Raw genomic sequence first — 13,388 nt, 5'->3', positions numbered from 1 at the left:
AGAGTGGAAGCTCTAAGAAGCCTTTTTTCCCCAGTTCCCTCTATTCTCATACACAATTCTAAACATAGCAAAAAAAACGCTCATTAATACTGAACGAATATATATTTTGGGGTTTTGGGTAAAATTCTGTGGGCACCCTTTATTCAAGGTTAAGAGGGAATAGAAGACCTCAGTGCAAAGGACAGCTACTTCATGAACATGAAGGGTGTATGATTCAGGAAAGGAGGAAATAAGCTGAGAACAGCACACAAAGTCAGACAGATGAGCCCATTATGATTATGATGCAAAAGCGGTAAGGAAAGTCTTGTCCTAGAGTGGCAAAAGATTCCATTTCTGATGTCCTCTGAAAATGCTACCTCCTATCAGGCAGGCCTTCTACAAAGCAGCTAGCTATTCTGTGAAGAGGAGGTAGGGAGAAGTAAGAAAGTAACACATTTCAAATAAGAAAGCAGAGGTACTGGAATAATGCCCAGGAGAAAAAAAAGTAAGGAAGGCCAAGAAAAAGAGAGAACACTCCAAAAGTGATGAGCTCAGATGTTAAAGTTCACAACAGCCTTTCTACCTGGTGATCTGGAGAGAGTATAGAAGCCTTAGGTATAACCTTTGACCCAATACCACTTCAAGGAATGTATCCTAAGTAAATAGAGACAAAAAGAAAAAAAGAAAAATCAGCTATGAAGATGTCCTACTTAATGGCCAAGAGGAAAAAAAAAAAAAAAAAGATACAAGCTAAGCTAAATTAACTGTACATAATGAAAAATTGACAACCACTAAAAACGCTACTGGATATATACAAGTATTTATTGGCATAGAAAGATAGCCTTAATACATTGTTGGACAAAACAAGCAAACAACAAAACAGAATATACAGTTTTACGTCATTTTTCTGTGATCTCTAATTCTTTACATTGATATTCATAACTCTATATTTCCTACTTGGAATATCAAAAGTTATCCCTGGCTGATTTAGTCTTTGCACTTTTTCTCCCTTTCCTAATTTCTCATTATTATTACTATAGTACTTGTATAAAAGAAAAATACTTTTTAAAACAAAAATCGTGCACCAAAAAAATGGATGAGCTACTTAACCAAAGATGAATGTAAAAGATTGGAACAGTCTTCTAAGGATGGCTAAAGACAAAAATAATCTAAATATTTAAATGTTTAATACTTTTACATTATGTCTAAGCAAAAATAAGTAAAAGCTTGTTGGTTGAGTCACAATAGTATCACATTAACAGATGAAAAAAGAAGACAACAGGACAACCTCCACTTGGCATCCATTCTCCAGCTGGACAGAGTCTTCGAATGGATAAAGTCACAATAAATATCTCCATAAGGCTCCGAAGAGGTGGTGAGAAAGCACTCAGCCACTCTGGATGCACTGGAGTCTCTGAGATCCAGATTAATAACAGCTCAAAGTGTAAAAATAAGTCAGTAACATTCCTACAAAATTAGTGTTAGGAATATGTGGGAAATCAGAGACGAGGTAGAGAGAAAGCAAACTGGAGAAGCACCAATATCTGTTGTGTTGGAATCAGATGTAAAATCAAAATCTGGCTGCCTCTTCCTAGCTCTGCAGATACACAGAAAATTTATTAACCTTTCTGAGCTTCAATTTCCTGATTCATAAAAGAGAAATACAAACATATAACTCCCTGAGTATTGATGGGGATAAATAAAACAATGCTTGTAAAATGCCTAATTAGGTGCCAGACACATAAAAGGCACTTGATAAATACATGGCAGATACATACATATTTTATAAAAGTCTGGGTCTAGAAACTAGGCACCTGTATGTTTATATCTGACCTTATTTTATTCCTTAATTTTCCATTCATAATTTAAATTTGGGATTCTATATTCATCAATAAGGAGCAGGCAAGAAACACTGATAAGCCATCTGAAAGGCAGAGCTAGGAAAAGGCTGGGAGGAGAACAAAATACCCTCCAGAACCTGAGACTTGCAAAGAGCCACAACACCTGGTCTAAGAAAGATTTCCGTCCTTTTAGTAAGGGAGGGATTTTCCTTGGGGAGCATGACAACAAATAAAAAACTGCAAGCTTTTCAGTTTTTTATTCTGATTCACAAGAATAAGCCAGGGATATGCACTACAGCCCTGGAGTCTCTTGAGAGCTTTTGGGACACTCATTTCAAGCCAGCTAAGGAAGTGCTTGAAGAAGTGGTAGGAGGGAGAGATGAGTTAATGGTATTGGAGCTCAGCTATGAAATCTAAGAAGACAGTTTCTGGAAGTTAGAAGCATTTTCAGAAGATAAGGAAAGGAGAAAACAATCAAACAAAACCCAAAAGCAACCTCTAGCCATCTATAAAAATTCTTTATAATTCCTGCTGAAAATGCATTGCTAGTCAATTGAGGATTAAGTTCACACATAAAAAAGGAAATAAACTAAGCAATACAAATTATAATGAAAGAGACTCACAAATTCTTTTCTACTTCACTTTATTTTGAAATTACTTTCTAATTATCTAGAGGCTCTATAAGACTGGGTTTGAGTCCTGACTGAATCACCAACAATATGACCTTGGGCAATTTACATAATCTATCTGGCTTCAGTTTCCTCACGTGCAAAAAATACTACTACTTCATAGGGTTGTTGTGAGGACTAGATGAGTTATAGATAAACACTCAGAACAATGTCTAGGCATTATGTAAATATTTGTCATTATCACTATCTCATTAAATTCTAATGCAGTTACATTATAAAGCAGAAGTGGATTTTTTTTTTCTCTCTCTCTTTATACCTTCACTGGGAACAGAGAAGTTGATTTAAAAAAAAAAAAAAAACTCTTAAAAATGAAGAAAACATAATTGTCTCTGAAAGCGTGAACTATTATTCCATGGGTCTATTCCTGAAATAGTCCAGGCCCAATTTCATTGATAGGATGATTGACAGCTATGCTGGCCTTTTATTTTGGGTTGTACAGGCAAAAACTGTTATTTTCTCACTCTCTATCCAGGGCTAAGAGTGAGATTTACATGTGAAGATATTCAATTAACCATTAAATTTTTTTTAAACTTGTACTTATTGTTTTTAATAGGTGATACACAGACTTAGTATAAAATTCAAAGAGAACAAAGTTTATAGGGAAAGGAAAATTTCCCTACCTCTCCTATACCGGCTTCCCAATTCTCTACCTCAGAGGTAATGCTATTACTTAGTTTTCATTTCAAAAAATGAAGTATCATTTAAAACAGGAGAAAACAATAGCATGTCTAGACAATTGGTTATTATTTGCTATGAGAAATATTGTTAGAAGAAATCTTTAATAGCATACTGAAGACCCTACACCAGTAAGTGAAAAAAATACAACGTTATATTTAAAGTATGATTCCAATTCAGTTTAAAAATGCTCATTAAAAACATGGAAGAAATATGCCCAAGCACTAAAAGTGGCTGCTTCTGTGTTGTGAGATTAAGGGTCTCTTTCCCTGCATCTATCATCCGTTTTAAAAAGAACTTATTTAAGGATGTTCTAAACTGAACACCTATTTCATAGCCAGGAAAGAAAATCACTCTGATGTCATATAATTTCTTCTCATTATTATTGTTTAATACTGCCACCAAATCTGAACCTAATATTTGGCTTTGGAGTATCACTATCTTAAAAATTTCCCACCCTCCCATTTCCAAAATGGAATTGAAGAAAAGATACAAATTACAATTAAAAGGTGACAAAGACTTTTTTGTCTTACATAAGCACTTCATGTCTTTCATCATCAAACAATTGCTCTTTTCAGGGTAATCACCTCAGGAAACCACACACTTATTCTTAAGGCAAGCCAGTTTAGAATTCTTTTTCTGGAAACACTCCATAGCCAGTTTACAAAGCCATACAAGCCAGAGAACCTCAATCTTTATATTTATACAATGTAACCCAAGTCACCTGCATAAAAAATGCATTTGATATTTCAGCTGGGTGGCATATTAATAGAATAGACTACATAGCTGTAAAAATCAACTAAAGCTACATATGTAAGTATGGCTGAATCTCACAAATAAGGCTGAGTAAAATGTTTAGTATGATACGATTTAGATAAAGTAAAAAAGATGCAAAATGACACTGTACATTATTTTCAGAAGAGAGAGAATCATACCCAGGCACTGAGGCTTCATTCCTCTCAGCTCAGGTAGGAAGGATGGGGAGCAGAGGGCCGCTTACAAGGTTCCACTGGTGCTGGCCCAGAGTGTCTTGAAAAGGACCAAAGCTCTCCACTACCCCTTGTGCTGGAGAAGTGGGTGCACATGTGCAGACTCCCATTCATTAAGATGCACTGTATATGGTGACAGAGGCCGTCCCAAACCACTCTGCCTCTTCAAAGCCGTCATGGGCATGGGGGTGGTAATCTCAATTTATCATGTCCAGTTCATCATCTGCTCTTTGGAACTACACAAAGTTTACAACTGCCATTGGGATAAATGAGGAAGGGCTTTGCGTTTGGATACTTCTCTCTTAAAACTGGAACTGAGGACACCAGGCAGTGGTTGTGGCAGGCTCTACCTGTGAGTGCCAGCGTCCTGGCACTGAGCAGGAAAGCAGTCATGGCTTCCCTCACACACCCACCTGAGGCCAGCTTCTGGGCAATCCCAACAAATAAAAACCTTAGAAAGCAGCATTTCTGTGATTTAAATCAAAGGGCTACTGGAAGGCTGTGCAGTACTCTGACAGAGGAACACGGGAAAGGGAACTTACAGAGAGGTCAATAACTGTCTTGACGGCCTTTTCTTTTCTCTTCATGAAGTCCTCGTCCTGCAAGACAAAACACAGAGATTAAACAAATCTCGTGTGATGATTACAATTCAACTGTACCTCTCAAAAAATCTGCCTTTATAAATTGACTTTTTATCATACTTTGCCTGAAAAGAAGTCTCAATTTTCTAACAAATTGGAATGCATTCTCCATGGGAAAAGACTAGCTAGGACTTCTGCAGTGGCTCCAACACAGATCCCTACAGCCATTAACAAAAAGTGTGGTCATTTGAAGAGATAGGAGGTCCCGTTACAACGCTGGGATAAAACCAAGTAGGGGCAAAGATGCCAAGCAGGGGGGTGGGGCATGGGAAGCCTAAGCTTACTCTGTTCCTTCCTGGGTAGTCTCTAAGTGTGCACTCATGGTCTTAGTTGGACAAGAAAAGAAAAGGACAATACTGACCTCAGGGAGACTGTAGGTTTTCTGGAACTGAGATATAGAGTAGGAGCGGATGTAGTCACCCATCTCTTCTTTTGTTTCTATGGCTCGTTTCACCAGCCACTGGGGAAGAAGTGAGGAAACATGAGTTGATAGGGATGAAACCTCACTGCAGTGAAGGCCACCTCAGAGATAGCACAGAGTGTGAACCCAAGTCAGCATGGTTGAACTGATTAGGCGATAAGAAACTATCAACACACACTGTCCTACAGGAAAAGCAGATGGTTGGGCATCCGAGATGCTGAGATGCAGTGGAGCCGAGTGCAGGAGCTTTAAGGCCTTACTTCATACCTCAGGCCTTGATTTGCCTCTCTGTAAAGGTAAGAATATCAGTTCCTTTCACCTCACAAAACTACTGTGGGAGCAAATGAAATCGCAAGTACTAGAATGCTTTGTAAATACCTGAGGCACAAGACAAATACAGCTGTTCCCCCCAACCACCTGGTCCCAGTAGCAGATCCTAATATAAATCTCTTTCCTGTGCTGCTTGCACCACAAACCAGGGAAAGGGAAGAGAACCACAGAGAACACTAGTATTAACTCCTCATTTGACAGATCAAAGAAAGTCCAAAACATTCAGATTTGATAACAGTGCATACTAAATACAAAGCCTGACACGTCGGTATTGATATTCACGACACTCTCTCTCTTAATCCTCACACTATAAGGTAGATGGTACTGGCTGAGTTTTACAGAACTTGAAGTGCAGAAAGACTACATAATTTGCTCATTGATCCATAGCTAGCAAGCTGCCAAGCTGGGAGTCACAAGTTGGAGGCTCTTCCACACCAGAAGACTAGACAAATGGGTTTTATTAAATGTCTCCCAGCTCTATTGCACTGATACCTGGTAGCAGCTGTTCTGCATTTCTCTCAATTTAAAACTCCCAGTTAATTAAAACACACACACACCCCACCCCAAAACCTAAAGATCAGGCGCTCTGAGGGTAAGAGTGTAAAATGCAAAACCAGCCTTTGCTTCTCCTCCCTGGCTCTTCATTCACTCCCTTTATTACTGAAGAACATTACATAGGGGATGCCATCTGCTAGGGTTGCCACACCCTCTCCAGCAAGGGCTACTACATCTCAAAAGCAGTTTTTGGATAGTAGTTGTGTTTGCCCAAGAGCACAGCACCCTTGGCGAGGTTTAGCTACCTAAGAAAGTAGACATATGGCACATGGCATGGAGCTTCATGGTGCTCCCACAGGGGTGGGAAGAGATGCTTGTTCACAGAGGGCAGTCAGCTCAAGTAAAGTACATGTTCAGGAAGTAGCTGACCATGATAGGGGTGGCTGCAAATAACTAAAAAAGGGAAAATTCCTTTGTTGTAAGTATCTTTCATTTATTGTCACCACTCCACCCCATCACATCCCACCTCCAAACGATGACCTTCAAGCACTGACCAAAATCTAGAAGCAGAGGCAGAAGATCAGATAGCATTCAGAACTTTTGTAGACCCTCACTCACACTCCTACCACAGTATACCAGCCCAGGACAACTAGGGAGATTGACTCATTACTCAACTCAATTTAGCTCTGCTTTCCTTTGAATCAGGAGACGCAGTTTGTGATCGTTCATATCTGTTTCCTCTTCAGATCTGCCTCCATTAATCCCAGGTCTACTCTGAGTTACTACTTGGCTGGATCCTGGAACGTGTGGTCAGATAAGGAAGGGAAAGCCTGCTGAGTCTTAGCATTCCCTTAGAGAACTGAAAGCTCTGTTTTGGAGTTCCCAGAGTGAATGGTTGCAGAAGGAACCTCTTGGACAGTCAAACTCTGCCAAAGGTCCCCTAGTACTCAAGAAAAATACCTCTTTGTGGGATTCGCATGTCCAGAATGGGAGAAAAAGATAAGACCTAGAAATACCAGTGGCTGGAAGTTACATCTGTTTTTTTTTTTCCTGGCTGGGATTCAGAAAGCATTATTATAGCTTTGCTTAAATGGTGTGGACATGGATCGTGAGTCTCCAGAGTTGCACAGATAATTAGGACAATGGTTCCCAACTGCTGGTCCATGACTGTTCTTTCACTGGTCCCCAGAAAAACAGGAAAAAACTACAGGCACATGGTGAGATTTTCATAATGCTAAATGTATTCGATTTGAAGGACTGTCCTTTTTTTCTAAGAATGGGAATTATTTCTTTTAGGCAATGACAGTGAAAGCAACATAGTAGTTACTTTTAAAAATGTCCTCGCCTTGCAAACTACAGATGGTAGCCCTAGGTCCACCCACACTTTTGCTTTAAAATTTTACAAGTCTATGAAATTAAGAAATCTGATAGTCATTAGCAGAGGCTCTCCTAGACAGGCACCTCTCTCCAGCATTCCACTTACAACGTGGAACATTTGCAGGCCCTCAAAATGCCCAAACTGACCATAGAAAATCACTTCCCATTCATCATCTTCTCATATCTAGACTACATTTTTTGCCCCCAAAGTTCTAGCATAGGGTTAAATAAGGTCTAATCCCTAGAGATCACAGCTTTGGGGGAAAAAGTAACAACCTCACAGTATGATGGGTCAGAGGTTTCAGTTATAATAAACACAGAGATCCCAACTTCCCATTTTCACAAAAAGGATCAGGTACCATCCCTATGCATCAGAGAGAAAAAAAGTCTAACAAACATACAAATCAAATTCTAAGTTAAAGTCTTGGCCTTAGATTTACAAATTTCATTTATACATTTATGAATTTCAAGGCATTCAATTTTAATTCTAGTACAGGAAAGATTTAACATATAACAACAGAAACAACTATATAACACTTATAAAGCACTTACTTCATAAATCAGAGTTAAGTCATTTGCCCAAGGAACATGGCTAGAAAGTGGCAGAGCAGACATCTGAACCCAGGAAGTCTCCAGAATCCATACTCTTATCCCCTACACTACATAATCTTAACACAGAGCTAGAATATTTCTCTAGCAAGGGCTGTGCAGCTTCCTTCTCGGTGGCTGCATGGTGAAGTGGAAAAATCACAAGGCTTGGGGAGAGAGTTCAGACTGGAATCTACGCTGATCCACACACTAGTTCCCTGCCCTTAAACAGATCAATTAGCCTCTCGGAGTCTCACTTCCTCAACATAAGGGATTATAATACATGCTTCAAAGAACTCAATTAGGGTCTGATGAAAAGTATAGTTCACAAAGCAGGCAACAAACCTGAGTATGTGCTCCTCCTCATTTCAAGGTCCCTGGAGAGGAAGCTCAGACACAAGAACCAAACAGAATACAGGGAGCTGTACAGCATAAGTCACTGAATCACAGAGCCTCAAGAAGCAACCAGAGGGAGAGAAGTCTCCCAATACGCATTTAGCCATCAAATAAGGAATGAACCTACAAATTGCTAGACACTCTGGTAGGTGCTGAAGACAAAACAGTGAGCAAGACAGCTGTGGTGCCTGCCTTCATGAAGCTTACAGTCTGGTGGGAGACAGATAAATAATCAAACACACGAATGTACGTGGTTACAAACTGCAATAAGGATAATTCCTATGAAGGAAGGGAATGTGACAGTATGAGTACATACAACAAAGGAACCTGTTCTGGATTAGGGGGTGAAGAAAAACTTTCTTAAAGAGGTTTGGTGGAACTGAAATCTGAAGGATGAACAAGTTAAGCAGGTAAGGAGAAAAGGGAAGAGCATTCCACCCCAAGAAACCAGCAGTGCAAAGGCCCTGTCACAGGAGAAATTATAACAGGTATGGTGAAATCTGAAAGAAAGTCAGCGGGGCTAGAACAGAAAAAACAAAGAAAACCAAGGAATGAAATCAAGCCACATAGCTGGAAGGGACCGGAGAATACAGGGCTAAGAATTTCTATCTTAACCAAAAGGCAGTGAAAAGCCACTGATGAGAACATTCAAAGAGCTTAACAGGTGACAGTGCAAAACTAGAGTATACAGAACATTGGCAACATTTTGAGGATGATGACAAGAAACACCATCATGTTCTGCTGCACCAAATCTGTACCACAGCACTTATTCAGGACCCAAGCCAGATGGCCCTAAAGCCAGATCTGTTACAGGAATTCTGATGTTCAGAGGACAAGAAACCATACACAAGCTCTCACCTGAACAACTGGAAATATGTGAATAAAATCCATCCCCTGGATCTGGTGGGGCTCCAGCTGGTGTGGACATTTCATCCTTGGCAGGACTGAGACAATTTTTTCTGACAGAGCTCTGTTTGGAAAAAACAAGCAAAAAGTGAGACACACTAAGTGGCCCTTAAGGCACCTCTAAAGTCTGAGCAGCATCCACAAGAATCTGGGGGCTTCTCAATGCCAGGCCATTGCCAGAACAGGACAAAGTTTCTCCTGGTTGACTGCAAAATGAGAAAAATAAGCACAATTTAGATGGATGTGTATGCACATAAGGTCACAAAACTGCCTTCATCCTTTATTGTAAGATTTTGTCCTTTCTACTTTTTTTGATGTTAAAATATTTTCTTTATGAAATGATGATGTTAGAAATAGTTATTAATTTTTAAACATCTTTCTATGGTAAGATAAAAAGTTACCAGTGCTTCATATTTTTTTACATTTCATTTTACTGACCTATTTTATCCAAAAGTCTGGGAACCACTAGGTTAAACAGTAAAAAAAAAAAAAAAAAAAAAAAAAAAAAAAAAATTCTCAATATCTTTCAGGCAACAATTATCAGACCCTATGCCAGGTATTCAGAATATTAACACAAACATGGGGCCTCATTTCCAAAAGAAGTTCAAAGTTCTCTACTCTGGAACAAAAATATTTTTAAAATAAATAGTAGCCTTTAATTTTTTCAGTACTCTAAAATTAATCCTAGATTTGGGGGAACTTTGTATTCTCACTGTTATTTCTATAGACAGGAGATATTTTCTGCTTCTCATGAAAGACACGCTGACTTCTCTCTAATACCTTGCCTAAGTCCTCCTCCTATGGAATGGCCGGAATTGGGAAGGGAAGTACCCTTCCCCATAGGGAAGTCTTCCTGACATCTCAGTATTCTTCTAAGTCATCAGCACCCTGTTGGGGAGGTTTCTCAGCCTGGCCTGGACAGTACAGTTTTATGGTAGGAGTGACAGAAGGACTTGTGTGCAAGTCCATTTCATTGCAGCTTTAAGTCTCCTTCTCTAAACAGCTGGTATTTGCTCTCTAGCTGTGATTCCAGTTTCTTATATCTTAATTGTATCAGATTTGGAGTAGAGAAAAGAGGATATTTAGAGAGTCTGCTAAACCTCAAAATCATGGTACACAGACGGGAAACCTCGAGAAAGTCACCAGGCATGGCCTTGGGGCCATATGGAGAAATGGAAACTTCTGGCTCAGCCTACATGGACAGTTTAGGTCATACCCCCACCTAAGAGCCTTTCAAAAAAAAATCTTATCATCACAGCAGCTAATGTGGCCTTGTTTACAAAATGCAGGACTATGTTCTAATACATGAAGATCCTGGTGAACAAAGGGTCACTTTAGGTCTTACTAGTTGCTTTAAATTCAACAAGTTTTGGGTCTACCAAAAGTGTTCCCTGTTCAAACAAATCTTGTCCACCTTTATTTTTCTGCGGTTCAGTAATCATTCCCAGGAGACAGACACCCTTAAGACCAACATCTAAGTCAAGCCTGGGTGAGAGCTATTATTGTCTTACCCATGTTCCCATAAGTAGGTTTCATCCTCTCAGTCCTAGTAGGAACTAAGTGACCTAAAGGCAAATCTAAGCAGCTCCCCAGGGAATGGTCCTCAGAGAACACACTAAGAAACAGCGTTTGGTATCTGGAAAGTAGCTTCACAAGGTGGAACCAAGGTTAAAACTGCTGAGGACAATAGTTACCTCCCACTCATCATCAGATCAAATGTCAAGTCCAGTATTTTAAGAGGAAAATATACAAGGAAAGAAAGATGGATACCCCACTGCACACATGCACAGAAAGGACGGAACCTCTACCTCCCAGGAGGGAAGTATATAAGAGAACATTTTCTGCCTCTTTCCCCTGCTCCCTAACAGAAGGGTGAGTGAGGAGTGATTTATCCAAAAGGTCTGAGAGGATGAAGGAACTATGTGGCTCTCAGCCCCTCTTCGGGCCCCTCCTTTCTGAGCAGCCTGTCTTTAGGACATATGCATCTTTTCTGCCATGCAATGTGTGGAGATGTGTTTCCTGGTGGAGAAGCCTGTGGTGTACAGGTCTGCTTGGGGCTTCAATGGCACAGTGTGATAAGACAAGTACTAACAAACTCATTTAGCAACATATCTAAGGTGCTCTCTTTGAAAAGCTTTATTTTTTATTTTGACTCCTACGCCTTGTTTCTTAATTTCTTTGAAACTTGTAAGGGGTACAGATGAGTGTTTATCTGTCACTGCTCCCCAGACTCCAAACTTAGCCAATAAAGATGAGCATCAACGCTGGTTTTGCACCCTTGCTCAATGCAGGTCTTGACTATTTATACATGTGGAACCCAGATCAATATAGCCTTTCCTCTTGGAAGATTTTAATTTCAGCAAGAGAGCCCCCTCTAGAGGCTGCAGATCTATGTGTTTGCATAGGGTCACCCATTGCCTACAATCCCTTGAGGCTGAGACCCCTAACGCCATCCAGCCCAACCCCCTGCAGTTAGACACAGTTCTCCCTGGACACTCCTCTGAGCCAGCCTACTCACTCAGTTCACAAAGGCCCTGAGGAAAGGATATTGTGGGTCATCTTGGGGTTTACAACCCTCTTAAACCCGTCTCGAAGAAATTACTGCCAAGTCTGGACAGTCTCAGCAGACACAGGAGCGCTGAAGGCACCAACACTGCAAGGAGGTGGGGATGTGGAAGGAAGCACAGGCAGGCTGGAGGCAGGGGAGGAAAGTCAGGAAGATTTCTTACAGAATCTACCAGCCCCAATTTGGCTTCTCCCTGGAGCTCAGGGTAGATCCACCTGACTTTCTAAAAACTGGGAAACTGCAGAGGTCACCAGGCAGGTTTCCTAGTCTAAGATTTTTAATACACTCATTTGTCATTACAGCTGATTAGTTTGATGCCTTTTAAGAGTGTTCACACACCTTTTAACAGTGTTCTGTTCCCTACTCCACTGCAAACAGTGTGAAAGAGAGTGAATTAAACCTGGGTCTAAATTCCAGCTCCAACACTCACTCTAGGACTTTTGGCCATCACCCAGTCCCTCTGGTCCAATACTCCCATCATAAGACACGAAATAATCCCTGTCCTGCCTCTTCAAAAGTTGCTGTGAAGGTAAAATAATAAAATGCATGTGCAAGTGCTTGGAACATGGATGCCTAATAAATGTTGTTGAAATGAACTCAGTTATAACCAAAATGAATTCATTTCAAGGTAAAAGCCTAAGATCTTATTTATGAGCTTCTGAGCATAGGGATCTCTGGTAATAAGGCTTTAGGACAAGGTGGGGGAGAAGGATAGAAGCTTATGGAACCCTCAGGAAAGAAACAAGAAGGAGAAAAGGCCCCAACTGTGTGGAATATACTAATATTAATAAAGCAAATGTATTTCATAGGGCCTAGCTTTCAAAGCCCTGTAGTTTCAGGTACAGCCTAACTTTTTAAAATTACACATAGAAATGTTAAGCTTGTGAAAGACAGAAAACTTTCCCCAGGCTAAAGTCTCTGTTGTAGATAAAGAATTGTAACACCAAAATTGCTGGCTCCAAGGGCAGATGTCCTTGGTGCAGCTAATCCTAATGATTATTGCCATGACAATTACCTTACTGTTCTTTTTGTAACCACCTATGTTCCTTTTCGGTAACTTTCTGGGCCAGAGAATAAATACTGAGAGAAGACCCTAGTTCAGCGTTATTTTCCAAGGAATGCTACTCTCTTGAGGGTTCCTGGAAATTAACCCCTTCGGGGCTTCTCACTGCTCAGAAGAAATGAGATTTGAATAATCCTTTGTGTCTCCATCACCCTGGGGGAGAGGTGACAAATGATGCCCTGTGTGAGGAATTCCATGGATCAGAGACTGACCTGCCAAGCCTTGTAAAATAATGAATGTCCAACATTTATATTTGCACATCCCAGTAAGGGAATCCTCATCCCAGTAAGGGAATCACGGGTGGCTTTCCATTAGCGACCACACGCCTGCAGCAGGTCAAGCTAGCTTTCAACCCAAAGTTTTTTTCCCTTTTTTTTTTTACTTTTAAAATATGAAAAATTCTTTAACAAAAGGGGAGACTCAACATAAATT

General features: G+C 40.2%; 1 protein-coding gene across 3 annotated transcripts in view; it reads right to left on the bottom strand.

Annotated features, from left to right (window-relative positions):
- The window catches only part of CCDC93 (coiled-coil domain containing 93), a 100,140-nt gene that overhangs the window by 72,761 nt on the left and 13,991 nt on the right, over positions 1–13,388 (bottom strand). For all 3 annotated transcript variants that reach the window (XM_063100484.1, XM_063100501.1, XM_063100494.1), the window contains exons 4-6: positions 9,280–9,391; positions 5,176–5,274; positions 4,716–4,772 (exon numbers count right to left, since the gene is read on the bottom strand). In XM_063100484.1, the coding sequence (XP_062956554.1) occupies positions 4,716–4,772; positions 5,176–5,274; positions 9,280–9,391 (268 nt within the window). The remainder of the gene's footprint in view (positions 1–4,715; positions 4,773–5,175; positions 5,275–9,279; positions 9,392–13,388) is intronic.

This window comes from Cynocephalus volans, chromosome 1, assembly GCF_027409185.1.
Source record: "Cynocephalus volans isolate mCynVol1 chromosome 1, mCynVol1.pri, whole genome shotgun sequence".
NCBI classification, from domain to species: domain Eukaryota; kingdom Metazoa; phylum Chordata; class Mammalia; order Dermoptera; family Cynocephalidae; genus Cynocephalus; species Cynocephalus volans.
The sequence above is the reverse complement of the archived record's forward strand: the minus strand, read 5'-3'. Positions and strand labels throughout refer to the sequence as shown.